Here is a 27,754-nt window from a genome sequence, read left to right on the forward strand (position 1 = left end):
ACTCATTTCAAACAATATAATTTCACTAGTTCCAAAATAAGTATTACAAAAATTTGAAAAATCACAATTCACTGATTTGGAAAACTGATTTCACTCATTACAAAAACTATTTTCACTTCATATTTACCAAAAAAGTATTGAAATGCATTTCACTCGGCAGAGATATCTGTTTCAAACATTGAGATAGTCGTTTGACACCAAAAAGATATATTTCACTTTTTTCAAATAACTTATTTCACTCATTTCAGAAAATACATTACAGTCGCTCAATTGAAATACAATATTTCACTTGTTTCAAAAAACTGATTACACTCATTACAAAAGATAGATTTCACTAGTTTCAGAAAAACACATTACAATCACCCCATTGAAGACATAGTTTCAGAAGCTGAAATATAAAGCTCACAAAGAAAACTATATTCAGAAAAGTGGTTTCAATCATTTCAATAACTGATTTCATTTTTAAAAAAAATTGTAATTTGAAATGAGTGAAATTAGTATTTTGATATGATTGAAATAGTAAAAATTAAACTAGTTTAAATATATTCAAGATTGGTCTTATTCTAAAGATCTTATGTTCAGGAATTTGAATATATGAAATTTTTGAATAATAAAACTTTACTGTAAAAAATATTGGCCATCTAAAAATGTAAACAAAAATAAAATGCATGAATTTGTTTGAGAGAGAGAAAGGAGAGATGCCGCATGCATGCGTACATCCCACTGCAAATAGTACTGCATTTCCTGCCATGGGTCCTATTGATGTGACATTGATTTGACCATATACAAATGATTACTTGCCATAATACATGGGCATACATATGAATGGGTTTCATTTAGACTCAGATCACAAAGCAGCTGAACGGTGGATGCTATGCCGGTACATCCCGGCTCCGGTAAAAAGGAGTTCGCGTCGTGGATAACCCTATTCGTTTGGGTAGGAATCGGTAAGCTGGGTGATAACAGAGGCACTGGTGCTTTGAGATTGAGATATACAGGTGTCACCAATCGGACTGGGTCTCTCGGGGAGCATACGAGCCGGGTCTTATAGGATTTTTTTTCGGCTGGGCCTTATCATCCTCCACGCCCGGACGCCATGTTCGCCTGCCCCCATACATCCATCGCGCGCCTGCCTGATGCATTGCCACCGTTGTCTTCATCGCTCGCCCTTCTATAAGTGCAGTGCAGCCATGCTTCAGCTGGTCTGTTTCGTCTCGTCCATCCCGTACGTGCGTCGCCCGCCCCAAGCTAGCCAACAACCAGTGTGCGCTATTCTTCAAGACTCGAAGCGCAGCTCCAACTTCGCGGCGGGAGAGAAGAGCGATGACCTCGGTGCCCGGCGCCGCGGTGTTGCTTCTCGTGTGCACGGCCGCTGCGGTCTTGACCCACGGTGAGACAAGACGCGGTTGCTTCCCTTCGTCTCAATATGATTCTTGAATCACGGCCGGTTCGCTGCATATCACTCTCGGTCAGTTTATTCTGCCTGATGAATCTTCTTTCCGTCGACGACGACCTGCAGGAGCCTCGGCCAAGGAACCACCGTCGTCGGGCAGCAGGGTGCGGCCTGACTTTTGTTCGACGACGTACATCGAGCTCGACAAGCCCTGCACAGACGAGCTGTGCAACGCTGAGTGCATGAAGCTCTTTCCAGGCCCCGGCGGCTGCGAGAAAGGCAAGTGCCTATGCGGTTTCTGCTGAAGAAGAAAGACCCACGGTGTGGAAGCTTTGAACCTTTGATTTCCCTACTAGGAGTAGTTGCTTGGGGAAAATATCCTGTGCTCCGAGGGATTCCATGCTCCGGCTGCACCCTGCACATCCCAAACGTTGGGTACGAATGAAGGGACGGGATGGGACCAGAACGCCCCAGTCTTAAGTTTTTGCAAAAAACACCCCAGCTAAGTACAGAATAGGCGTAAGTTTATCCAACCTGTGCTGCCCCAAGCTGAGCGAACACGAACAGATAGGATCCGGGGCTCCGGCGGCGGACCTGGCTGTGTGCTGTACTGCGACCTCACCGGCGGCTGCCCTGCGACCTCGCCGTGGTCCGACGTACAACGGACAGCCCGCCCCATCCCCGCGCCTCCATTCTCCACCTCCGCGCCACCCCCCACCACACCCGGCGCCTACCTCCGCGATCCGCCGGCGGCTAGATCTGTCGCCGCCGGAGAAGAGAACTCCAGCCTTCAGGTATCCTTTTAGATGTTACAGACCTGCGTTCTTATTTGTGTATTTTGGTTCTAATCCATCAACCCTTTATGCTGATTGTGTTAGATGTAGCTAATCTTATTTGAGTAAATTGTGGTGATCTCTCTCTCTGTATCAGGGCGCAGGCAATATATCACTGAAATAACTTGCTATATTTTGCTTAGACTACATATTCGAGAAATTATAAACAGAAAAAATGTCTGCAACTTATGGCCTGAAATGAGTTTGAAGTAATTTTAACCGAGTTCGAAGTAAAAATGTCAGTAATTTACAGAAAAATGTTAGCAACTTAGAACATTTAGTTTTGTGTGTGTTGTGGATGAAGCACGTAGAACTTGTACAAATTAATGGAGGTTAATAGTAGCAAGTCCATGCACATCTAGTCAGATCATCTGGATGTGGTTGAATCGCTGGTTATATTGTAGAATCAATCATGCTGACACAACCAAGAGAGAAAATGCAGTATGGATAAGCAAGATAGTTTTCATTAGAAGGAAAGGAAACAATAAGAAAAGACGAGTTAGATGTAGCATAATCCATATTTCTGCAAGTTTTGGTTCAGATTCCTTTCATTTTCTTCATGTTCATCCTAATCCTATGTGTGTTTGAAGACTGAATAGTCCGAAAAATATAAGCTACTGCTTGAACATTTATGTTTGTTTGTTCTGAAATCAGTGGATGCAAGCAATCATACAACAGTTAATTTCATTTCATCCTCTGCTACTATCTCTCTCTCAAGGACCGACCACCATTCCAATTAGGATGGAGTTAGTAACCGGCATATAAGCAATGAATCTGCACTTAATTAACTAGAAGGAGCAAATTAAGCAGCGCATGAGATGGTTTTGGTGGCGTACGGTCGTTGGGTCCATGTAAGTGGACAAAGAACTCGTGCGGGGAAATATATACTGGTGTACTCAGGAATGTTCTTCATTAGCACCGTTTTCTCTCTTTTTCTATAGTACATCTAAATGCTGCATTAGACATTTTCTTTCATCGCTACTTACTTTTTAGACCTCATTGACAAGCTAATTAGGGGCACCTGCATGTAATATCTTACACTTTTTGCTGCCTCGAGCAGGGAATGATGGAGTCAATGACTAGTATTGCTCCAAGTGTCGGGTCAACTACAGCGATGGGACTTGAAGATGATGCCAACAATTTTTCCATGGTATTTCTTTGTCATATTACTCATGTTTCATCTGTGCGTGTCACACTTGACTTAAGTTCAAACAACATTGATAGGTCCAAACGAGATTCGGCATACATGATGAAGATCGTTACAGCACACCGAAAAGAACCAGTAGCCTACCCGCGTGTGTAAGTTTATTACTTAGTGATTTCATTTACTAGTTTCATGGGTTTCAGTTCTGGAGCTAATCCATTGTGTACGCAGGGGTCAACTTATGAGCCAGAGTGTGATGACAGCCTACAACCCTCAATTGGAATGCGATTTGATAGCTGGGAGGCAGGTTTGGCATTCTATAGAATGTATGCTCATGAGGTTGGCTTCTCTGTACGCATATGGACACAACACAAAGGAGAGGGTGGTGTAATAATCTGGAAGAAGTTTGTTTGCGCAAGACAAGGTTGGAGGAAGAAAAAACCAGTGGATCTAGGTCAAGTTACTCAAGAAGTGGGGAGAAAAAAGGCTAAAAGAAATATCAAGATAAGCAGATGCGGTTGCGAGGCGATGATGGGATTGAAAAGGCAAGATGACAACAAGTACGAGGTCGTCCAGTTTGTTCAATCGCACACGCACCAACTTGTCTCACCAAGTAAGAGGCATCTCATCAGGTCAAATAGAGAGGTGACTAGTGATTTGAGAAACAAATTATTTACATGCAGTAAGGCATTGCTTGGCACTTCAAAAACTTTTCGCTTGCTTAGCATAGAAAAGGGTGGGCCAGGAAATATCGGTTGCACAAAACGTGACTTACAAAACTGTCAGCGTGATTTCAAGGCAGCGATTAAGGGAGCAGATGGACAACTTATAGTAGATATAATGGAAAATAAAAAAAGGCCAATCCAGCATTCTACTATGATTACCAGGTAGATGAGAACAATAAACTGACAAATATTTTCTGGGCTGATAGTATATGTAGAAAGAACTATTCATTATTTGGTGACGTTGTATCCTTCGATTCTACATATCGGTTTAACAAGTATGACCTGGTATTTACCCCTTTCACTGGAGTTAACCATCACAAATCTTGTGTTACATTCGGTGCTGCATTTTTGTCAAACGAGAAGATTGCATCATACAAATGGTTATTTCAGACTTTCTTGAAAGCAATGTGTGGGGTTGCACCAAAGCTAATCATAACTGACGAGGATCAAAGCATGAGAAGAGGAATAGAATCTATATTTCCGAACACAAAGCATCGACTTTGTATGTGGCATATTCTGATGAAACTCCCTGAAAAGGTTGGACCCATCTTGAGAGACAATGAAGATTTTAAACCACGATTCATGGCATGTGTCCGGGGATCAGAGACTCCAGATGAGTTTGAATCACGGTGGTCCTCAATAATTTCTGAGTTTGGCCTAGAGGATAATGAATGGTTGAAAGAGAAGTATGGTTTACGGGAATCATGGATTCCAGCATACTTTATGGATTTCTCCCTTGGTGGAATATTACGTACAACATCTAGATCTGAGAGTGAGAATGCATTTTTTCGACACTTCACTAACCGAAAGCTTACCTTGATTGAGTTTTGGGTAAGATTTGAAACCGCTTTGGAAGAGCAACGACAAAAGGAGTTGCAAGAGGATAATTGTGCACTTCATACCTTGCCAGTACTCGAGACTTGCTGGGGAATTGAGGCTCATGCCAGAGAAGTGTATACTCACAATATTTTTGTTGCTTTCCAACGTGAGGTGGTGGCTGCAAGGGATCGTCGTCATGTCAAAACCATTGAGCAGGTTGGTGATGTCCGAACCACGAGCATTGGTGACCTTAGTTTAAGGATAAGAACAGTCCGCTTCAACACTAATACAAAGGCTGCACAATGTACATGTCGAATGTTTGAATCATTGGGCATCCTTTGCTCTCACATCATTGTTGTCTTAAAGAATGATGGGTGTAATGAAATTCCTAGCCAATATGTGCTGCATAGGTGGACTAAAATGGCTGCACGACATCTTTGCTATGATGCCAATGGACATGAGCTGGAAGGGTCATCTACTTCTCTTTCACCTATCATCAAGAAATTGTACTCACAAACATGCTCGCGGTTCAGCTTGGCATTGCATGAAGCTAAACATTGTGAGGACAAGATGGAATACTTGAACAAAGCTGTTGCTGATGCTCTTGCACACTTGAGTCAGACAACGCCACTTGACGAACAAAGTGAAGTTCAAGAGTTTGAATCCTTTATTGGAACGACATTCCCAAGCATCATCAATATTCATCCCCCTGATATTGCAAATACAAAGGGCAGTGTCAAGAGATTGAAGAGGGGTTCAGAGGAGGCCATTAACAAAAGGAAAAAGGTCAATAGACCATAATCTAAATAGTATATCTTCTTTCATGTTTTCATAATCTGATTTCCTTGGGTTCAGAGGAGGCCATTAACAAAAGGAAAAAGGTCAATAGACCATAATCTAAATAGTATATCTTCTTTCATGTTTTCATAATCTGATTTCCTTCTTGTTTGCAGAGCAAGTAGCATCCAAGAAGGTTCAACATCAGCATATTGTTCTACTTAACGAGGCAAACATGACAGGGGTATTTACTTTTTGCTCCTCATCAGTTAAAACATGTTTAGTATGTTTGCAAACCTTTGACTTTTACTTGTTTAATATTTTGCAGCACAACCCACCAAAGGGAGCGGACAACCTTTACTTTGCGTTAAATAATGGATGAAAAATGTGTTCGTTAATGTGATATATGGACCTAGTTCAAGTACACCATGTTGAATCTGTCGCAATATATGTGTGCCTACTAATCCTCTATACATTGCTTGTAACTGCTGGTTGCAACTCTAGTTATGTGCATGAGACTAATGTGTATTGTCATGAATGTCGTTCACAAAGCATTCAAACTGTCTTACTATGAGCTATGAAATTTCGAGATGGTTGTTGATGTGTTGCCTTCTGAGTTCAGAAAGGTGTTTAACAGACCTGATGTTCTGGTCTTTCCATCTTTGGTGCAGGATTTATGAAACCAAATCTTGGTTCATGGACTTCCTATCTCTTTATTTTCTTAGAACTAGCTTTACCTTCTCAAATAAACTTGCTGAATGAGGTTCATGTTATGCACTTTGTATGTAAAACATATATATACATATGTTCTCCATCTTCGAAAGTCATGATACTCTCTGTACCATGGGGCTGTTGTCGTATTTATACGTGTTGGATGAATGCATCATCATGAGACAACAAGCTACAGAGGCACATGATGTCTCTGTTCATTCTGTTCCAGAACTGGGGTGGCACAGCTTTTCAAGATAATGTATTAAACGTTGGTGATTCTGTATCTATATGGGGGGTTTTCTGCAAATTTGACAAGCTGAGTACTCCGCGTTACATCCTGTACCTAGATTTTCAATCCGACAGTTGTGCAGCACACGGTGCAGCCGGAGTACTACATCATCGGGAGTACAGGATATGTTCTCTAGTTGCTTGATTTCAACAATGTGCCTTCCGCTCCATTTGGTCATCTTTTGGCCTTGTATCCAACTTGCTGAGTATTTCCTCTCCCTTGTTGAGTAGTTACAGGGCCGGGCGAGTGCTTTCTGTCTAGTCTGAGTAAATTGCACAAAACCATCACCTTGAAGGCAAGGTTTGTGAAAACCATTACAATACATTTTTTTTTGCAGAAAACACCATGTCTTCAGTAATCTTTTTGCAAAAACCATTGATCGGCGGATTAGAGTCGTTTGAGCGCGTTTATGACAGATGGCCTCTGTTTTTACTTACGTGGCGTAACGGTTTGGGTTTAAAGCAAAAAAGTCCCTCAACTTTTCCCCATGCAGCCCAGACCCTCCCCATGAGCTCCGCAGCCGACTAGCATGCCCGCCGCTGCTCCCTCCACGGGCCACCGCCGCCCCTCCCTCCGCACGACGCAGGACTCCGCCACTGCTCCCTACGCAGGACGTGGCCGCCGCCTCTACCTCCACGGCCGCAGCCGTCGCCTCCCTCCGCAGGACGCAAGCCGTCGCCGCCTCCCTCTGCAGAATGCAGGCCGCCACCGCTCCCTCCCCAGGATGCAGGTCGCCGCCGTCGTCGCCCGTCACCGGATCCAGTCAAATCGGCCTCCAACGTCCCCAGACCAGCTCGCGCCCGCATCCCGGCCCGCGAGCGTCGCCCTGCTCCGCGCCGGCTCCGCGTCCCGCGCTGTCCGGCTTGCCGCTGCCGCCTCCACCAGGGCCGAGCCCCTTGTCCGCGCCCTTCGCAGGCGTCCGCCTGCCCGCGTGGCCGGTTCCCCGGCCACCCCGGCTCCGCCTCCGCGCGCCGCGCCCGCCGGGTGCGCCCGTGGCCGCCTGCTCCACCGCCGGCTGCCGGCTCCCCTCGGGCGTCGCTAACGCGGCTCGCAGCGCGCCGCCAGGTCGCCACGCCCCTCTGCTTCGCCCTGGCCGCATCCCGGCCCCGGGTGGTTGAAGCGGAGGCTAATTGCTTTTCCGTTTTTGATTTAGGGGCGTCTATGTAAAATTCTATAGTCTAGTTTGTAATTTTAGATTAAAATCTACCTGGCACAAAAAGTCATGCCATGTAGGCAAAAAACGGGCCCCATCTGTCATAAACTCACTTAACTGAGCCTGATCCGCCGATCAATGTCTTTTGCAAAAAGATTACCGAAGACATGATGTTTTCTGCAAAAAAAATTTATTGTAGTGATTTTCGCAGACCTTGCCTTTAAAGTGATGGTTTTGTGCAATTTACTCGTCTAATCTAGAGAAAAATTTGCTTCGATTATGTCGCTTTCGTTCTTCAAGAGAGAGGCTTGATTCTAGCATCAGTAGTTCCGTTTGCATTGTATATGCACCTACAAATCGACAAAAGCACTGGCTGGCCGATGAGGCGATGAAGAATGTATGTCCTTGAAGTAGACATCTGAAGCGAGCACGTACGCGTGAGTGTTAATTACTATCTAACTCAAGTCACCATACAGCATGAAGGTACATCTTGTTCCAATAACCAACTGTTCCGATCATTCACGTGCCCCCGTACATCAAAAAAGGCTTTCGTCCCATTTTATAAATAAAGCAACCACCAAGCATAAGTCAACAAGGTATCATCCAACACATAGACACACAATGCCACCGCACCAAAGTCCAACACAGACGCACAAACAACACACACACCATAGAATCCGTTGTGGGCACGGCACAACAAGCCCAAACACCCCAAAGGGCACAAACAACACACGATGGCGGCGTCGAAGCGGGGGCTAATTGCTTTTTCGTTTTTGATTTAGGGGCGTCTATGTAAAATTCTAGGGTCTAGTTTGTAATTTTAGATGAAGATCTGCATGATGCACGCGGCGTGCGCCGGATGTGGGTCTACTCCACCGACAAGCCCATGAGCACCGCCCACGCCGGTGGCCCGCGCACCGAAACCAAGATCGACGTACGTACGCGCCCACACGGCATCACTACACAAATCCTTCGTCTCATGCCATGCTCGCAGGTTGCTTAATGAGCCATGGTCCATGGGGCACGCAAGCAGGAGGTGTACAGGTCGGGGGTGTGGCAGTTTGAGGGCGAGGTGTACGTGCCGGCGGGCACGTCCGGCGCGTGCATCATGCAGATCTTCGGGGCGGCGAGCGATTTGATGGCTCGTTCCATCTTGTGCACTCTGCTTGTGGTGGTCACCGCGGTGGCGATCGGCACGGCTCACGCCGGCGACACCCTCACCGCCGGCTTCACCCCCGTGAGCCTGACGGAGTCCCAGTTCGTTGTGCAGAGGCCCTACGACGTCCCGCTCGACGCGCGCTACGAGTTCGTCAGTATTAGACGTAGGATTTGTGGGAACTGGCTTAACCATCTAGGGGTGGCCTATCACATATATTTATAATGATACATGATACATATTACACAGTTGGGCTACGTTACAAAGTCTAACACCCTCCCTCAATCTCAACTCACTCCTGATGCATCTAGGAGGTTGAGATTGCACCTACAGACCTCAAACATGGGAGAAGGTAGAGGCTTGGTGAAGATGTCGGCAAGTTGATCTGCTTGATTTGTAGTAGTTTCTATGCAACACGTTCCCTCACAAAATGATAGTCAATCTCAATGTGCTTGGTTCGTGCATGGAACACCAGGTTTGTCGAAAGAAATGTAGCACCGATGTTGTCACACCAAAGAACTGGAGGATGTGACTGGGAGATTCCCAGCTCTCGAATCAAAGACTCAATCCAGATAAGCTCAACAGTCGCATTGACAACTGCTTTGTACTCAGCCTCTGTGCTGCTATGAGAAACAGTGGCTTGCTTGCGCGCACTCCAGGCGATCAAATTAGGACCCAGAAATACAGCATGTCCCCCCGTGGATCGCCTGTCATCTGGACATCCAGCCCAATCGACATCTGAGAATGCAGAGAGAACAGTAGAGGAACTAGGTCGCAGATGAAGACCATAGGAGACAGTGAGACGCACATAACGAAGAATGCGCTTCACAGCAGACCAGTGCACATCTGTAGGAGCATGAAGATACTGACATACCCTGTTAACCGCAAATGAAAGATCAGGACGGGTGATAGTCAGATACTGCAAGCCACCAACAATACTCCGATACTCCGTAGCATCCGTAGAAGAAAGAGGAGAACCAGCAGTGGCCGAGAGCTTATCCGTAGAGGACATGGGCGTGGGTGACGGCTTACACTTGAGCATACCAGCACGGCGCAAGAGATCAAGGGAGTGTTGGAAATATGCCCTAGAGGCAATAATAAAAGCATTATTATTATATTTCCTTGTTCATGATAATTGTCTTTATTCATGCTATAATTGTGTTATCCGGAAATCGTAATACATGTGTGAATATAGACACCAACATGTCCCTAGTAAGCCTCTAGTTGACTAGCTCGGTGATCAACAGATAGTCATGGTTTCCTGACTATGGACATTAGATGTCATTGATAACGAGATCACATCATTAGGAGAATGATGTGATGGACAAGACCCAATCCTAAACATAGCATAAGATCGTATAGTTCGTTTGCTAGAGTTTTCCAATGTCAAGTATCTTTTCCTTAGACCATGAGATCGTGTAACTCCCGGATACCGTAGGAGTGCTTTGGGTGTACCAAACGTCACAAGGTAACTGGGTGACTATAAAGGTATACTACAGGTATCTCCAAAAGTGTCTGTTGGGTTGACACGGATCAAGACTGGGATTTGTCACTCCGTATGACGGAGAGGTATCACTGGGCCCACTCGGTAATGCATCATCATAATGAGCTCAAAGTGACCAAGTGTCTGGTCACGGGATCATGCATTACGGTACGAGTAAAGTGACTTGCCGGTAACGAGATTGAACGAGGTATTGGGATACCGACGATCGGATCTCAGGCAAGTAACATACCGATTGACAAAGGGAATTGTATACGGGGTTGCTTGAATCCTCGACATCGTGGTTCATCCGATGAGATCATCGAGGAGCATGTGGGAGCCAACATGGGTATCCAGATCCTGCTGTTGGTTATTGACCGGAGAGTCGTCTCGGTCATGTCTACATGTCTCGCGAACCCGTAGGGTCTACACACTTAAGGTTCGGTGACGCTAGGGTTGTAGGGATATGTATATGCAGTAACCCGAATGTTGTTCGGAGTCCCGGATGAGATCCCGGACGTCACGAGGAGTTCCGGAATGGTCCGGAGGTAAAGAATTATATATAGGAAGTGCTATTTCGGGCATCGGGACAAGTTTCGGGGTCACCGGTATTGTACCGGGACCACCGGAAGGGTCCCGGGGGGCCACATGGGCTGTAGGGGATGCGCCTTGGCCTATATGGGCCAAGGGCACCAGCCCCAAGAGGCCCATGCGCCTAGGGTTCAAGGAAGGGAAGAGTCCCAAAGGGGGAAGGCACCTCCTAGGTGCCTTGGGGAGGAGGGATTCCTCCCTTGGCCGCACCCCCCTAGGAGATTGGATCTCCTAGGGCTGGCGCCCCCCCTTGGACTCCCTATATATAGTGGGGAAGGAGGGCCTCTCAAACCACGCCTTTGGTGCCTCCCTCTCCCTCTCCAACACATCCTCCTCCTCCATAGTGCTTGGCGAAGCCCTGCCGGAGTACTGCAGCTCCATCTCCACCACGCCGTCGTGCTGCTGCTGGAGCCATCTTCCTCAACCTCTCCTTCCCCCTTGCTGGATCAAGAAGAAGGAGACGTCACGCTGATCGTACGTGTGTTGAACACGGAGGTGCCGTCCGTTCGGCGCTAGGATCTCCGGTGATTTGGATCACGTCAAGTACGCCTTCCTCATCCCCGTTCTTTGAACGCTTCCGCGCGTGATCTACAAAGGTATGTAGATGCAATCCGATCACTCATTGCTAGATGAACTCCTAGATGGATCTTGGTGAAACCGTAGGAAAATTTTTGTTTTCTGCAACGTTCGCCAACATTGGCATCATGAGCTAGATCTATGCGTAGTTCTCTTGCACGAGTAGAACACAATTTGTTGTGGGCTTTGATGTTGTCAACTTTCTTGCCGCTACTAGTATTATCTTGCTTCAACGGTATTGTGGGATGAAGTGGCCCGGACCAACCTTACACGTACGCTTACGTGAGACCGGTTCCACCGACTAACATGCACAAGTTGCATAAGGTGGCTGGCGGTGTCTGTCTCTCCCACTTTAGTTGGAGCGGATTCGATGAAGAGGGTCCTTATGAAGGGTAAATAGAAGTTGACAAATCACGTTGTGGCTTTCACGTAGGTAAGAAAACATTCTTGCTAGAACCCTACTTCGGCCACGTAAAACATGCAACAACAATTAGAGGACGTCTAACTTGTTTTTGCAGCAAGTGCTTTGTGATGTGATATGGCCAAAGTTGTGATGAATGATGAATGATATACATGTGATATATGAGATGTTCATGCTATTGTAATAGGAATCACGACTTGCATGTCGATGAGTATGACAACCGGCAGGAGCCATAGGAGTTGTCTTTATTTTTTCTATGACCTGCGTGTCATTGAGAAACGCCATGTAAATTACTTTACTTTATTGCTAAACGTGTTAGCCATAGTAGTAGAAGTAATAGTTGGCGAGCAACTTCATGGAGACACGATGATGGAGATCATGATGATGGAGATCATGGTGTCATGCCGGTGACAAGATGATCATGGAGCCCCAAGATGGAGATCAAAGGAGCTATGTGATATTGGCCATATCATGTCACTATTATTATTTGATTGCATGTGATGTTTATCATGTTTTTGCATCTTGTTTACTTAGAACGACGGTAGTAAATAAGATGATCCCTCATAATAATTTCAATAAAGTGTTCCCCCTAACTGTGCACCGTTGCGACAGTTCGTTGTTTCGAAGCACCACGTGATGATCGGGTGTTAGATTCTAAACGTTCACATACAACGGGTGTAAGACAGATTTACACATGCAAACACTTAGGTTGACTTGACGAGCCTAGCATGTACAGACATGGCCTCGGAACACAGAAGACCGAAAGGTCGAGCATGAGTCGTATAGAAGATACGATCAACATGAAGATGTTCACCGATGTTGACTAGTCCATCTCACGTGATGATCGGACACGGCCTAGTTAACTCGGATCATGTTATACTTAGATTACAGGAGGGATGTTTATCTAAGTGGGAGTTCATTGAATAATTTGATTAGATGAACTTAATTATCATGAACTTAGTCTAAAATTTTACAATATGTCTTGTAGATCAAATGGCCAACGTAGTCCTCAACTTCAACGCGTTCTTAGAGAAAACCAAGCTAAAAGACAATGGCAGCAACTACACGGACTGGGTCCGGAACCTGAGGATCATCCTCATAGCTACCAAGAAATATTATGTCCTACAAGCACCGCTGGGTGATGCACCTGTTCTCCCTGCAGAACAAGACGTTATGAACGCTTGGCAGGCACGTACCGATGACTACTCCCTCGTTCAGTGCGGCATGCTTTACAGCTTAGAGCCGGGGCTCCAAAAGCGTTTTGAGAGACACGGAGCATATGAGATGTTCGAAGAGCTGAAAATGGTTTTCCAAGCTCATGCCCGGGTCGAGAGATATCAAGTCTCTGACAAGTTCTTCAGCTGTAAGATGGAGGAAAACAGTTCTGTCAGTGAGCACATACTCATTATTTCTGGGTTACATAACCGCTTGACTCAGCTAGGAGTTAATCTCCCAGATGACGCGGTCATTGACAGAATCCTTCAGTCGCTTCCACCGAGCTACAAGAGCTTTGTGATGAACTTCAATATGCAGGGGGTGGAAAAGACCATTCCTGAAGTATTTGCAATGCTGAAATCAGCAGAGGTAGAAGTCAAAAAGGAACATCAAGTGTTGATGGTGAATAAAACCACTAAGTTCAAGAAGGGCAAGGGAAAGAAAGCCTTCAAGAAGGACGGCAAGGGAGTTGCCGCGCCCGGCAAGCAAGCTACCGGGAAGAAGCCAAAGAATGGACCCAAGCCCGAGACTGAGTGCTTTTATTCCAAGGAAAGTGGTCACTGGAAGCGGAACTGCCCCAAATACTTAGCGGAGAAGAAGGCCGGTAAAACGAAAGGTATATGTGATATACATGTAATTGATGTGTATGTTGGGTTTCGTAGTAATTTCAAAAAAATTCCTACGCACACGCAAGATCATGTGATGCATAGCAACGAGAGGGGGAGTATGATCTACATACCTAGTAGATCGACAACGGAAGCGTTTAGTTGATGTAGTCGTACGTCTTCATGATCCGACCGATCAAGCACCGAAACTACGGCACCTCCGAGTTCGAGCACACGTTCAGCTCGATGATGATCCCCAGACTCTGATCCAGCAAAGTGTCGGGGAAGAGTTCCGTCAGCACGACGGCGTGGTGACGATCTTGATGTATTACAGCAGCAGGGCTTCGCCTAAACTCCGCTACAGTATTATCGAGGACTATGGTGGCTGGGGGCGCCGCACACGGCTAAGGACTAGATCACGTGGATCAACTTCTGTGTTCTAGGGTGTCTCTGCCTCAGTATATAAAGGACCAAAGGGGGGAGGCTGGCCGGCCACATAGGGCGCGCCAGGAGAGTCCTACTCCCTCTGGGAGTAGGATCCCCCCCCAATCCTAGTTGGAATAGGACTTGTGGAGGGGGGAAAAGAGAGAGGGGGCCGGCCCCCTCTCCTTGTCCAATTCGGACCAAGGGAGGGGAGGGGCGCGCGGCCCATGTAGGGCTGCCTCCTCTCTTTTCCACTAAGGCCCATCGTGGCCCATTTAGCTCCCGGGGGGTTCCGGTAACCTCCCGGTACTCCGGTAAAATCCCGATTTCACCCGGAACACTTCTGATATCCAAACATAGGCTTCCAATATATCAATCTTTATGTCTCGACCATTTAGAGACTCCTTGTCATGTCCGTGATCACATCCGGGACTCCGAACAACCTTCGGTACATCAAAATGCATAAACTCATAATATAACTGTCATCGTAACCTTAAGCGTGCGGACCCTACGGGTTCGAGAACAATGTAGACATGACCGAGACATGTCTCCAGTCAATAACCAATAGCGGGACCTGGATTCCCATATTGGCTCCTACATATTCTACGAAGATCTTTATCGGTCAGACCGCATAACAACATACGTCGTTCCTTTTGTCATCGGTATGTTACTTGCCCGAGATTCGATCGTCGGTATTCCAATACCTAGTTCAATCTCGTTGCTGGCAAGTCTCTTTACTCGTTCTATAATACATCATCCCGCAACTAACTCATTTAGTTGCAATGCTTGCAAGGCTTAAGTGATGTGCATTACCGAGAGGGCCCAGAGATACCTCTCCCATAATCGGAGTGACAAAACCTAATCTCGAAATACGCCAACCCAACATGTACCTTTGGAGACACCTGTAATACTCCTTTATAATCACCCAGTTACGTTGTGACGTTTGGTAGTACCCAAAGTGTTCCTCCGGTAAACGGGAGTTGCATAATCTCATAGTTATAGGAACATGTATAAGTCATGAAGAAAGCAATAGCAACATACTAAACGATCGGGTGCTAAGCTAATGGAATGGGTCATGTCAATCAGATCATTCTCTTAATGATGTGATCCCCTTAATCAAATAACAACTCATTGTTCATGGTTAGGAAACATAACCATCTTTGATTAACGAGCTAGTCAAGTAGAGGCATACTAGTGACACTTTGTTTGTCTATGTATTCACATATGTATTATGTTTCCGGTTAATACAATTCTAGCATGAATAATAAACATTTATCATGATTATAAGGAAATAAATAATAACTTTATTATTGCCTCTAGGGCATATTTCCTTCAGTGTACCTTACCAGTACTCGCAGTAGCTCCTGGGTATTTGATACCGGTGCGGTTGCTCACATTTGTAACTCAAAACAGGAGCTGCGGAATAAGCGGAGACTGGCGAAGGACGAGGTGACGATGCGCGTCGGGAATGGTTCCAAGGTCAATGTGATCACCGTCGGCATGCTACCTCTACATTTACCTTTGGGATTAGTTTTAAACCTTAATAATTGTTATTTAGTGCCAGCTTTGAGCATGAACATTGTATCAGGATCTCGTTTAATTCGAGATGGCTACTCATTTAAATCCGAGAATAATGGTTGTTCTATTTATATGAGAGATATGTTTTATGGTCATGCTCCGATGGTAAATGGTTTATTCATAATGAATCTCGAGCGTAATGCTACACATGTTCATAGTGTGAGTACCAAAAGATGTAAGATTGATAATGATAGTCCCACATACTTGTGGCACTGCCGCCTTAGTCACATAGGTGTCAAACGCATGAAGAAGCTCCATGCTGATGGACTTTTAGAGTCTCTTGATTACGAATCATTTGACACGTGCGAACCATGCCTCATGGGTAAAATGACCAAGACTCCGTTCTCAGGAACAATGGAGCGAGCAACCAACTTATTGGAAATCATACATACTGATGTGTGCGGTCCAATGAGTGTTGAGGCTCGCGGTGGCTATCGTTATGTTCTCACCCTCACTGATGACTTGAGTAGATATGGGTATGTCTACTTAATGAAACACAAGTCTGAAACCTTTGAAAAGTTCAAGGAATTTCAGAGTGAGGTTGAGAATCAACGTGACAGGAAAATTAAGTTCCTGCGATCAGATCATGGAGGAGAATACTTGAGTCATGAGTTTGGCACACACTTAAGAAAATGTGGAATAGTTTCACAGCTCACGCCGCCTGGAACACCTCAGCGTAATGGTGTGTCCGAACATCGTAATCGCACTCTATTAGATATGGTGCGATCTATGATGTCTCTTGCCGATTTACCGCTATCTTTTTGGGGGTATGCTTTAGAGACTGCCGCATTCACTTTAAATAGGGCTCCGTCGAAATCCGTTGAGACGACACCGTATGAATTATGGCTTGGGAAGAAACCTAAGCTGTCATTTCTAAAAGTTTGGGGATGCGATGCTTATGTCAAGAAACTTCAACCTGAAAAGCTCAAACCCAAGTCGGAAAAATGCGTCTTCATAGGATACCCTAAAGAAACTATTGGATATACCTTCTACCTCAGATCCGAAGGCAAGATCTTTGTTACCAAGAATGGATCCTTTCTGGAGAAAGAGTTTCTCTCGAAAGAAGTAAGTGGGAGGAAAGTAGAACTTGATGAAGTATTACCTCTTGAACTGGAAAATGGCGCAACTCAAGAAAATGTTCCTGAGGTGCCTGCACTGACTAGAGAGGAAGTTAATGATGATGATCAAGATACTTCTGATCAAGCTCCTACTGAAATTCGAAGGTCCACAAGGACACGTTCCGCACCAGAGTGGTACGGCAACCCTGTCTTGGAAATCATGTTGTTAGACAACGGTGAACCTTCGAACTATGAAGAAGCGATGGCGGGCCCGGATTCCGACAAATGGCTAGAAGCCATGAAATCCGAGATAGGATCCATGTATGAAAACGAAGTATGGACTTTGACAGACTTGCCCGTTGAGCGGCGAGCATAGAAAATAAATGGATCTTTAAGAAGAAGACAGACGCGGATGGTAATGTGACCATCTATAAAGCTCGGCTTGTCGCTAAGGGTTATCTACAAGTTCAAGGGGTTGACTACGATGAGACTTTCTCACCGGTAGCGAAGCTAAAGTCCGTCCGAATCATGTTAGCAATTGCCGCTTTCTACAATTATGAGATATGGCAAATGGACGTCAAAACGGCATTCCTTAATGGTTTCCTTAAGAAAGAATTGTATATGATGCAGCCGGAAGGTTTTGTCGATCCTAAGAATGCTGACAAGGTGTGCAAGCTCCAACGCTCGATTTATGGGCTGGTGCAAGCATCTCGGAGTTGGAACATTCGCTTTGATGAGATGATCAAAGCGTTTGGGTTTACGCAGACTTATGGAGAAGCCTGTGTTTACAAGAAAGTGAGTGGGAGCTCTGTAGCATTTCTCATATTATATGTAGATGACATACTTTTGATGGGAAATGATATAGAACTCTTGGACAGCATTAAGGCCTACTTGAATAAGAGTTTTTCAATGAAGGACCTTGGAGAAGCTGCTTATATATTAGGCATCAAGATCTACAGAGATAGATCAAGACGCCTCATAGGTCTTTCACAAAGCACATACCTTGATAAGATATTGAAAAAGTTCAATATGGATCAGTCTAAGAAGGGGTTTTGCATGTGTTACAAGGTGTGAAATTGAGCTTAGCTCAATGTCCGACCACGGCAGAAGATATAGAAGAGATGAGTGTCATCCCCTATGCCTCGGCCATAGGTTCTATTATGTATGCCATGCTGTGTACCAGACCTGATGTAAACCTTGGCGTAAGTTTGGTAGGAAGGTACCAAAGTAATCCCGGCAAGGAACACTGGACAGTGGTCAAGAATATCCTGAAGTACCTGAAAAGGACTAAGGAAATGTTTCTCGTCTATGGAGGTGATGAAGAGCTCGTCGTAAAGGGTTACGTCGACGCTAGCTTCGACACAGATCTGGATGATTCTAAGTCACAAACCGGATACGTGTATATTTTGAATGGTGGGGCAGTAAGGTGGTGCAGTTGCAAGCAGAGCGTCGTGGCGGGATCTACATGTGAAGCGGAGTACATGGCAGCCTCGGAGGCAGCACATGAAGCAATTTGGGTGAAGGAGTTCATCACCGACCTAGGAGTCATACCCAATGCGTCGGGGCCAATCAAACTCTTCTGTGACAACACTGGAGCTATTGCACTTGCCAAGGAGCCCAGGTTTCACAAGAAGACAAGGCACATCAAGCGTCGCTTCAACTCCAATCGTGAAAATGTTCAAGATGGAGACATAGATATTTGTAAAGTACATACGGACCTGAATGTAGCAGATCCGTTGACTAAACCAATCCCTAGAGCAAAACATGATCAACACCAGAATTCCATGGGTGTTCGATTCATCACAATGTAACTAGATTATTGACTCTAGTGCAAGTGGGAGACTGTTGGAAATATGCCCTAGAGGCAATAATAAAAGCATTATTATTATATTTCCTTGTTCATGATAATTGTCTTTATTCATGCTATAATTGTGTTATCCGGAAATCGTAATACATGTGTGAATAATAGACACCAACATGTCCCTAGTAAGCCTCTAGTTGACTAGCTCGGTGATCAACAGATAGTCATGGTTTCCTGACTATGGACATTATATGTCATTGATAACGAGATCACATCATTAGGAGAATGATGTGATGGACAAGACCCAATCCTAAGCCTAGCACAAAGATCGTGTAGTTCGTATGCTAAAGCTTTTCTAATGTCAAGTATCATTTCCTTAGACCATGAGATCGTGTAACTCCCGGATACCGTAGGAGTGCTTTGGGTGTGCCAAACGTCACAACGTAACTGGGTGACTATAAAGGTATACTACGGGTATCTCCGAAAGTGTCTGTTGGGTTGGCACGAATCGAGACTGGGATTTGTCACTCCATGTAAACGGAGAGGTATCTCTGGGCCCACTCGGTAGGACATCATCATAATGTGCACAATGTGATCAAGGAGTTGATCACGGGATGATGTGTTACGGAACGAGTAAAGAGACTTGCCGGTAATGAGATTGAACAAGGTATCGGGGTACCGACGAACGAATCTCGGGCAAGTATCGTACCGCTAGACAAAGGGAATTGTATACGGGATTGATTAAGTCCTTGACATTGTGGTTCATCTGATGAGATCATCATGGAACATGTGGGAGCCAACATGGGTATCCATATCCCGCTGTTGGTTATTGACCGGAGAGTTGTCTCGGCCATGTCTGCATGACTCACGAACCCGTAGGGTCTACACACTTAAGGTTCGATGACGCTAGGGTTATAGGGAAAGTATGCACGCGGTTACCGAATGTTGTTCGGAGTCCCGGATGAGATCCCAGACGTCACGAGGAGTTCCGGAATGGTCCGGAGGTAAAGATTGATATATAGGAAGTATGGTTTTGGCCACCGGAAGTGTTCCGGGCATCACCGGTAGTGTACCGGGACCACCGGAGGGGTCCGGGGGTCCACCAGGTGGGGCCACCAGCCCCGGAGGCCTACATGGGCCAATAGTGGGAAGGGACCAGCCCCTAAGTGGGCTGGGGTGCCTCCCACCAAGGCCCAAGGCGCCTCCAAGAGGGGAAGGGGGCAAACCCTAGGGCAGATGGGCCCTAAGGCCCACCCCAGGTGCGCCTCCCCCTATCCCCCTTGTGGCCGCCACCCAGATGGGATCTGGGGGCTACCACCACCCCTAGGGAGGGAACCCTAGGTGGAGGCGCAGCCCCTCCCCTTCCCCTATATATACTTGAGCAAAGGGGCAGCCCAAGACATGATTCAATCTCCCTGTTGGCGCAGCCCTACCCCTCTTCCTCCTCGTCTCTCGTAGTGCTTGGCGAAGCCCTGCTGGAGTCCCGTGCTCCTCCGCCACCACCACGCCGTCGTGCTTCTGCTGTATGGAGTCTTCCCAACCTCTCCTTCTCCCCTTGCTGGATCAAGGCGTAGGAGACGTCACCGGGCTGTACGTGTGTTGAACACGGAGGTGCCGTCCGTTCGGCACTAGGATCATCGGTGATTTGGATCACGATGAGTACGACTCCATCAACCCCGTTCACTTGAACGCTTCCGCTTAGCAATCTACAAGGGTATGTAGATGCACTCTCCTTCCCTCGTTGCTATATTACTCCATAGATTGATCTTGGTGATGCGTAGAAAATTTTGAATTTCTGCTACGTTCCCCAACAAAAATGTCATAGAAGATGCATGTGAACTCCGTTTTTGATGAACTCGAGCTTGTCATCAAGATGACCATAAGCTCTAAGACTCACAAAGCGAACCAAACAAGAACCAATGAAGATGATGCAAGGATGCAATGGTTTGAGCTCTCTACGAACGATACGATCAAGCTACTCATCGAGAGCCCCCCTTGATAGTACGGCAATCGATCCTATAACCCGGTCTCCCAACTACCATCATGAGACCGGTAAAATAGAAAACCTATCAAGGGCAAACCTTTGCCTTGCACATGGTCCACTTGAGCTAGATGATGACGATCTCGACTCCCTCAAGTTGGACCACCTTTCTTGATTGGGTTGACTCGATGAAGACTAGTTGATTGCTCCCCCATACTCCACTATGGGTGAGCCACTCTTCCGCACATCTTCACAAGTCCATTGTCACCACAAAGGATGGCAAGCTTCAAGCATTTGATCTCTTCGTGATGCTCCACTTGAACTTGCACACCGCAACCTAACCCCACAAAGAACTCTCACGAAGACCATGGGTTAGTACACAAAGCGTAATTGACAATGCTTACTATACCAAGGGATCACTTGATCCCTCTCGATACATCTTCTACGCTTTGTGGGTTGATCCCTCTCGGTACATCTTCTACGCTTTGTGGGTTGATCAACTTGATTCCCTCTTTGACTTAGTCTTGATCAACCTCTCACAAGACCAATCTTTAGGTAATTCCTTGAATAGCACCTTGGTCGACACAAACTCTCCTTGAAACCAACACATGTACTCCAAGAAAAGCCTATGGACAAAACCTTCAAACATAACTCAAGGCAACCATTAGTCCATAGAGATTGTCATCAATTACCAAAACCAAACATGGGGGCACCGCATGTTCTTTCAACCTTACCTTTTATCGATCAAATGCTAGAAAGATTATGCAAACATACACATTACTGCTTTCTAGATGGTTATTCTGGTTTCTCTCAAATACCTGTGTCGGCTAAAGATCAATCAAAGACTACTTTTACATGCCCTTTTGGTACTTTTGCTTATAGACGTATGCCTTTTGGTTTATGTAATGCACCTGCTACCTTTCAAAGATGCATGATGGCTATATTCTCTGACTTTTGTGAAAATATTTGTGAGGTTTTCATGGACGACTTTTCTGTCTATGGATCTTCTTTTGATGATTGCTTGAACAATCTTGATCGAGTTTTGCAGAGATGTGAAGAAACTAATCTTGTCTTGAATTGGGAAAAGTGCCACTTTATGGTTAATGAAGGTATTGTCTTGGGGCATAAAGTTTCTGAAAGAGGTATTGAAGTTGATAAAGCCAAGGTTGATGCTATTGAAAAGATGCCATGTCCCAAGGACATCAAAGGTATAAGAAGTTTCCTTGGTCACACCGGATTTTATAGGAGCTTCATCAAGGACTTCTCGAAAATTTCTCGGCCTCTGACTAATTTATTACAAAAAGATATACCATTTGTCTTTGATGATGATTGTGTAGAAGCATTTGAAATACTTAAGAAAGCATTAGTCTCCGCACCTATTATTCAGCCACCTCATTGGAATTTACCCTTTGAAATTATGTGTGATGCTAGTGATTATGCTGTAGGTGATGTTCTAGGACAAAGAGTTGATAAGAAACTAGATGTTATTCAATATGCTAGTAAAACTCTAGACAATGCTCAAAGAAATTATGCTACTAGTGAAAAAGAACTTTTAGCAGTTGTATTTGCTTGTGATAAGTTCAGACCTTATATTGTTGATTCTAAAGTAACTATCCACACTAATCATGCTGCTATTAAATATCTTATGGAGAAGAAAGATGCTAAACCTAGACTTATTAGATGGGTTCTCTTGCTACAAGAATTCGATTTGCATATTGTTGATAGAAAAGGAGCTGAGAACCCCGTTGCAGAAAACTTATCTAGGTTAGAGAATGTTCTTGATGACCCACTACCTATTGATGATAGCTTTCCTGATGAACAATTAAATGTAATAAGTACTTCTCGTAGTACCCCTTGGTATGCTGATTATGCTAATTGCATAGTTGCTAAATTTATACCACCTAGCTTCACATACCAACAAAAGAAAAAAATCTTCTATGATTTGAGACATTACTTTTGGGATGAACCACATCTTTATAAAGGAGTAGATGGTGTTATTAGACGTTGTGTACCTGAGCATGAACAGGAACAGATCGTACGCAAGTGCCACTCCGAAACTTATGGAGGACATGAAAGTGCTAGTGATCGACTAGAGGGGGGGTGAATAGGCGATTTTTATGAAAGTCTTCAAAACATGAAAGTTTCGAAGACAACCGGTAGAAATAAACCTATTACCATGCAGCGGAAGGTAGACTACACTAGGCAAACCATAGTCAAGTATTCAATGAAGTGAAAGCGCAATGACTAATAGCAGCTAGGCAGTAAGGATCAGGTAGGAAGATATTGTGAAGCCAATCAGAACAAGCGGTCACTCAGTGAAGACAGAAGATAATGCAATCATACAATGACTTCACAAGGACCAAAAGTAAATAAAGGGAAGGGAAGGATGAAACGAGTGACTCGTCGAAGACAATGATTTGTTGGACCAGTTCCAGTTGCTGTGACAACTGTACGTCTGGTTAGGGAGGCTGAGATTCAACTCAGAAGACCTCGTCTTCACCTTATTCCCCTTGAGCTAAGGACACCCAGTCCTCGCCCAATCACTCTGGTAAGTCTTCAAGGTAGACTTCCAAACCTTCACAGACTTCGTTCACCGGCGATCCACAATTGACTCTTGGATGCTCAGAACGTGACGCTTAACCGGCTGGAGGATTCACAGTCCTCAAGTGTAATAAGTCTTCAGATCACACAGACAGGAAGACTTAAGTGATGCCTAACACTCTTTGGCTCTGGGTGTTTAGGGCTTTATCCTCGCAAGGAATTCTCTCTCAAAGGCTTCGAGGTGGGTTGCTCTCAAACGACAAAAGCCGTACTTTAACTCTGAGCAGCCAACCGTTTATGGTTGTAGGGGGTGGGCTATTGATAGCCACTAGACACGTGTTCCAACGGTCAGATTTCAAACACACACGACACTTTACTTGGGCTACAAGCAAAGCTGACTTATCCAACTCTGGACAAGATTTGCTCTCATAGTCTTCACTCGAAGACATAGGATTTTGGTTAAGCATCACTTCAGTCATTCTGACTGGTTCTCTTGGACCCCACTTAACAGTACGGTGGTTCCTATGACTCAACAACGAAAAACACAGAACGACGAACTGCTAAGTCTTCGCGCTCCATAGTCTTCACGCGATGTCTTCTCTTATCATAGTCTTCAATGTGAATGTATTCACATACCACCTTTGACTTCAATGTCTTCATACATTTTTAGGGGTCATCTCTGGTAGAAAAACCGAATCAATGAGGGACTTCTACTTGTGTTATCCCGCAATTCTCACAAACACATTAGTCCCTCAACTAGGTTTGTCGTCAATACTCCAAAACCAACTAGGGGTGGCACTAGATGCACTTACAGTCTCCCCCTTTTTGGTGATTGATGACAAACTAGTTGAAGTTTTCAACGGGGAATAAAATATGTGAAATTGTAAAGGATAGGTTATTGTCTTCATAAGTGGCAAAGGCTCCCCCTGAAGATGTGCATATAAGTAATTTGCTTTTGGTATGCAAATGCACATGGCAGGTTGTACTTGTGGAGATCCTCTTCAACTTATGATGACAATTCATCATGCATGAAAAGTATGTGAAGATAATGACATGCATAATGAAAAATGGACGTCTGCAAAATGATCTAAGTGCGGAATTTATCGTCGCACATGCGGAATTTATCATCGCATCACAGAATAGCAAATAAGTAGCAGACGACCATCGAGTTTAAGTGTTACAACTCAAAGAACCAAATGTATCAAAACGAGAGTTGTAAACACTAGGCAAATAATAAAGGAACGCCCATATGGACCCGCTTGAAGACTATCAAACTCATATGCTTCTCCCCCTTTTGTCAGTAAGGACCAAAAAGGTTTGAAGACATAGAGCATCTACTCGTTCCCATGAGGAGTAGGTGAAGTAGCAAGGTCGTCGGTGTTGTTAGGCGGTGCAGATGAACTCGGGGCAGTGTCGATGCGTGCAGAAGTAGGGGGTGGTGAAGTAGCATCGTCTTCGTCATCGATCACTCTGGCATTCACAGTTTCCGCGGAGGAAGAGAACTCAGAGTCTTCAAGAGACAGAGTTCGTCACAGCACATTCCTTCTTGGAGGTGTGGAGTCAAACTTGAAACGTTCAGAGAAGCCATCCTCTTGAAGATCATCTTCAGAACACATAAGTGTAAGCCCTTTCCATGTACGCCGACAGGTTTCATGGGCAACAAAGGCATTCTTGGTGGCAAGATTGCGAATGCGGTTGACATCCACCAAGAGGCTTTGCATCTGACGCTTAAGCCAGTCATGATGCTTATCCTGTTTCTGATGCAGCACGATGAGAAGCTCTCGGTCATTGAGGACACGAGATCGTCGTTGAGGCTTTGCGCAATAGTGCTACCAGTGACGTTAGTTTGAGCACGCGGGGCACGTGTGTTTCCAGCAAGGGGATAAACACGAGACACTGCTGGAATTCCTTCAATGGGCTGGGTGAAGCTTTGGTGATCAGCATTATGAAGATAAATGGGATCCTTAGCAGGCTCTGGGTAAATGGCTTCAACTGACAGATCAACCTCGGGCAAGAATATAAGATGATTGCATGTAGACGGCTGATAGTTGAAGGCTGAGTGATGCTTGATCAGACGCATGACCCATGGAGCATAGAATTTCAACCCAAAGATGTCGGAGCCAGACGCAGCCAACTGCCTGATGAAGAAGTCTTGAGCATTGAAGATGATGCCATTGAAGATATAGAAAACCAAAGTCTTCATTGCTCCTTCAAGCTTGGCTGCAGATGAGTGTCCTTTGACAGGCCATAGAGTCTTCCTGATGATGTGGTAGATGGTGCGAGGCAGGTACTCTAGGTCTTCAACAAAGAACTCCTTAGGATATTCAGCATCTGGAGGCAAAGGCTTCATCATACTCAGCATTTGACTCATGTTGGGTTCTGGCTTCTGAAAGATGCTTTCCAAGGCATTTTGATGTTGTTGACAACCTAGTTCATAGTATTCACCGGGAGTGTGCAGGACGGTAAGCTCAATGATATCAAGAGCTTTAGCTTCACGATGGACATTGCGTGTCATCCACTCAAGGACCCAAGTCTTCGGATCCCTGTTGTAGCCTCGAATGTGAAGAGTGGCATAGAATTGAAGCAACAATTCCTCATTCCAGTGCTCCTTGTCGGTGATGAACTGCAGCAGACCAGCATCTCTAAAACAGTCCAATGCTTCTTCGAGGCAGGGTGACCAGCCATAGCTTCAGAGTCGAGGCGCATATGTGGAAATATGCGCCCTTGATTGTATAGGACACAGGAATAGTAGCTGCGCTGCTGATAGCTCCAGAACCGATCTGAGGAAATGCGGTTGGTATAAGGGTTCTTGGAGCTGTTGAAGAAGGTATTATGTGCCACGAAGCCATTGCATTGAAGACCCACAGGTGAAGTGGCAGTGCCTGGGAAACGTGGAAGTCTTGGCTTGGGCTTTTGGACTTGAGGCCTGTGCTCGTGGTACTCAAATTGTGGACCAGCAGCAGGCGGAGGAGTCAGAATGGGCCATCGAACCATAACTGGCTGACCACGATCAAATGCTCAGCTCCATTGTGTGAGGTCTTGGAGGGGGAACAGGGGCATTGGCATTGTCTTCATGGGCTTCAGGGGCCACATTGACTTCAGGTGCAGGCTCCACATTTGCTTCAGCCATGACTACGTCATTGGCTTCATTGGTGTTGGTGGTGGCAGCTCAGATCTCTAACCTCCACTTCAGAAGCTGGAGGGTCGGTCACGTTCTCCTTGAGAACAACATCTTGGTGAGACGGGGGTGTAGCAACTCGGGGCTTCTTCTTCAAGCAGACTAGAAATCTTCAGCCCTTTGGGGCTTCTTGCTTCATCGGCTGATGGCGCCAGAACATCTTCATTGTCCAGTTTTGGCTTGTCGGATGTCAGTCTACAATAGGAGTGGCATCTGGAAACACTTGACGTGCAACAGATTTGGTGGTGCACACTGTGTTGGGGACGTAGCAAGAAATTTAAAATTTTATACGCATAGATCAGTCTTGGAGTAATCTAGCAAACGAGGGGAAGGGAGAGTGCATCTACATACCCTTGTAGATTGCTAAGCGGAAGCGTTCAAGTGAACGGGGTTGATGGAGTCGTACTCATCGTGATCCAAATCACCGATGATCCTAGTGCCGAACGGACGGCACCTCCGTGTTCAACACACGTACAGCCCGGTGACGTCTCCTACGCCTTGATCCAGCAAGGGGAGAAGGAGAGGTTGGGAAGACTCCGTCCAGCAGAAGCACGACGGCGTGGTGGTGGCGGAGGAGCACGGGACTCCAGCAGGGCTTCGCCAAGCACTACGAGAGACGAGGAGGAAGAGGGGTAGGGCTGCGCCAACAGGGAGATTGAATCATGTCTTGGGCTGCCCCTTTGCTCAAGTATATATAGGGGAAGGGGAGGGGCTGCGCCTCCACCTAGGGTTCCCTCCCTAGGGGTGGTGGTAGCCCCCAGATCCCATCTGGGTGGCGGCCACAAGGGAAGGGGGCCGCCGCCCATCTGCCCTAGGGTTTGCCCCCTTCCCCTCTTGGAGGCGCCTTGGGCCTTGGTGGGAGGCACCCCAGCCCACTTAGGGGCTGGTCCCTTCCCACATTGGCCCATGTAGGCCTCCGGGGCTGGTGGCCCCACCTGGTGGACCCCCGGACCCCTCCGGTGGTCCCGGTACACTACCGGTGATGCCCGGAACACTTCCGGTGGCCAAAACCATACTTCCTATATATCAATCTTTACCTCCGGACCATTCCGGAACTCCTCGTGACGTCTGGGATCTCATCCGGGACTCCGAACAACATTCGGTAACCGCGTGCATACTTTCCCTATAACCCTAGCGTCATCGAACCTTAAGTGTGTAGACCCTACGGGTTCGTGAGTCATGCAGACATGGCCGAGACAACTCTCCGGTCAATAACCAACAGCGGGATATGGATACCCATGTTGGCTCCCACATGTTCCATGATGATCTCATCAGATGAACCACAATGTCAAGGACTTAATCAATC

General features: G+C 45.9%; 1 protein-coding gene across 3 annotated transcripts; it reads left to right on the forward strand.

Annotated features, from left to right (window-relative positions):
• The first annotated feature begins 1,887 nt into the window (after positions 1–1,887).
• Positions 1,888–6,292, forward strand: LOC125543051 (protein FAR-RED IMPAIRED RESPONSE 1-like). 3 transcript variants are annotated; one of them, XM_048706294.1, is made up of 6 exons: positions 1,888–2,187; positions 3,287–3,376; positions 3,451–3,525; positions 3,602–5,795; positions 5,868–5,935; positions 6,020–6,292. In XM_048706294.1, exon 4 carries the CDS (start codon positions 4,501–4,503, stop codon positions 5,713–5,715), a length of 1,215 nt encoding a protein of 404 aa, XP_048562251.1. In that variant the 5' UTR covers positions 1,888–2,187; positions 3,287–3,376; positions 3,451–3,525; positions 3,602–4,500; the 3' UTR covers positions 5,716–5,795; positions 5,868–5,935; positions 6,020–6,292. The 3 variants fall into 3 exon arrangements, with proteins under 3 accessions (XP_048562251.1, XP_048562252.1, XP_048562253.1); XM_048706295.1 differs by having other exon boundaries at positions 1,889–2,187; positions 3,602–5,700; XM_048706296.1 differs by having other exon boundaries at positions 1,889–2,187; positions 3,602–4,015.
• Positions 6,293–27,754: the final 21,462 nt, after the last annotated feature.

The sequence above is a fragment of the Triticum urartu genome, chromosome 3 (genome assembly GCF_003073215.2).
Source record: "Triticum urartu cultivar G1812 chromosome 3, Tu2.1, whole genome shotgun sequence".
NCBI classification, from domain to species: domain Eukaryota; kingdom Viridiplantae; phylum Streptophyta; class Magnoliopsida; order Poales; family Poaceae; genus Triticum; species Triticum urartu.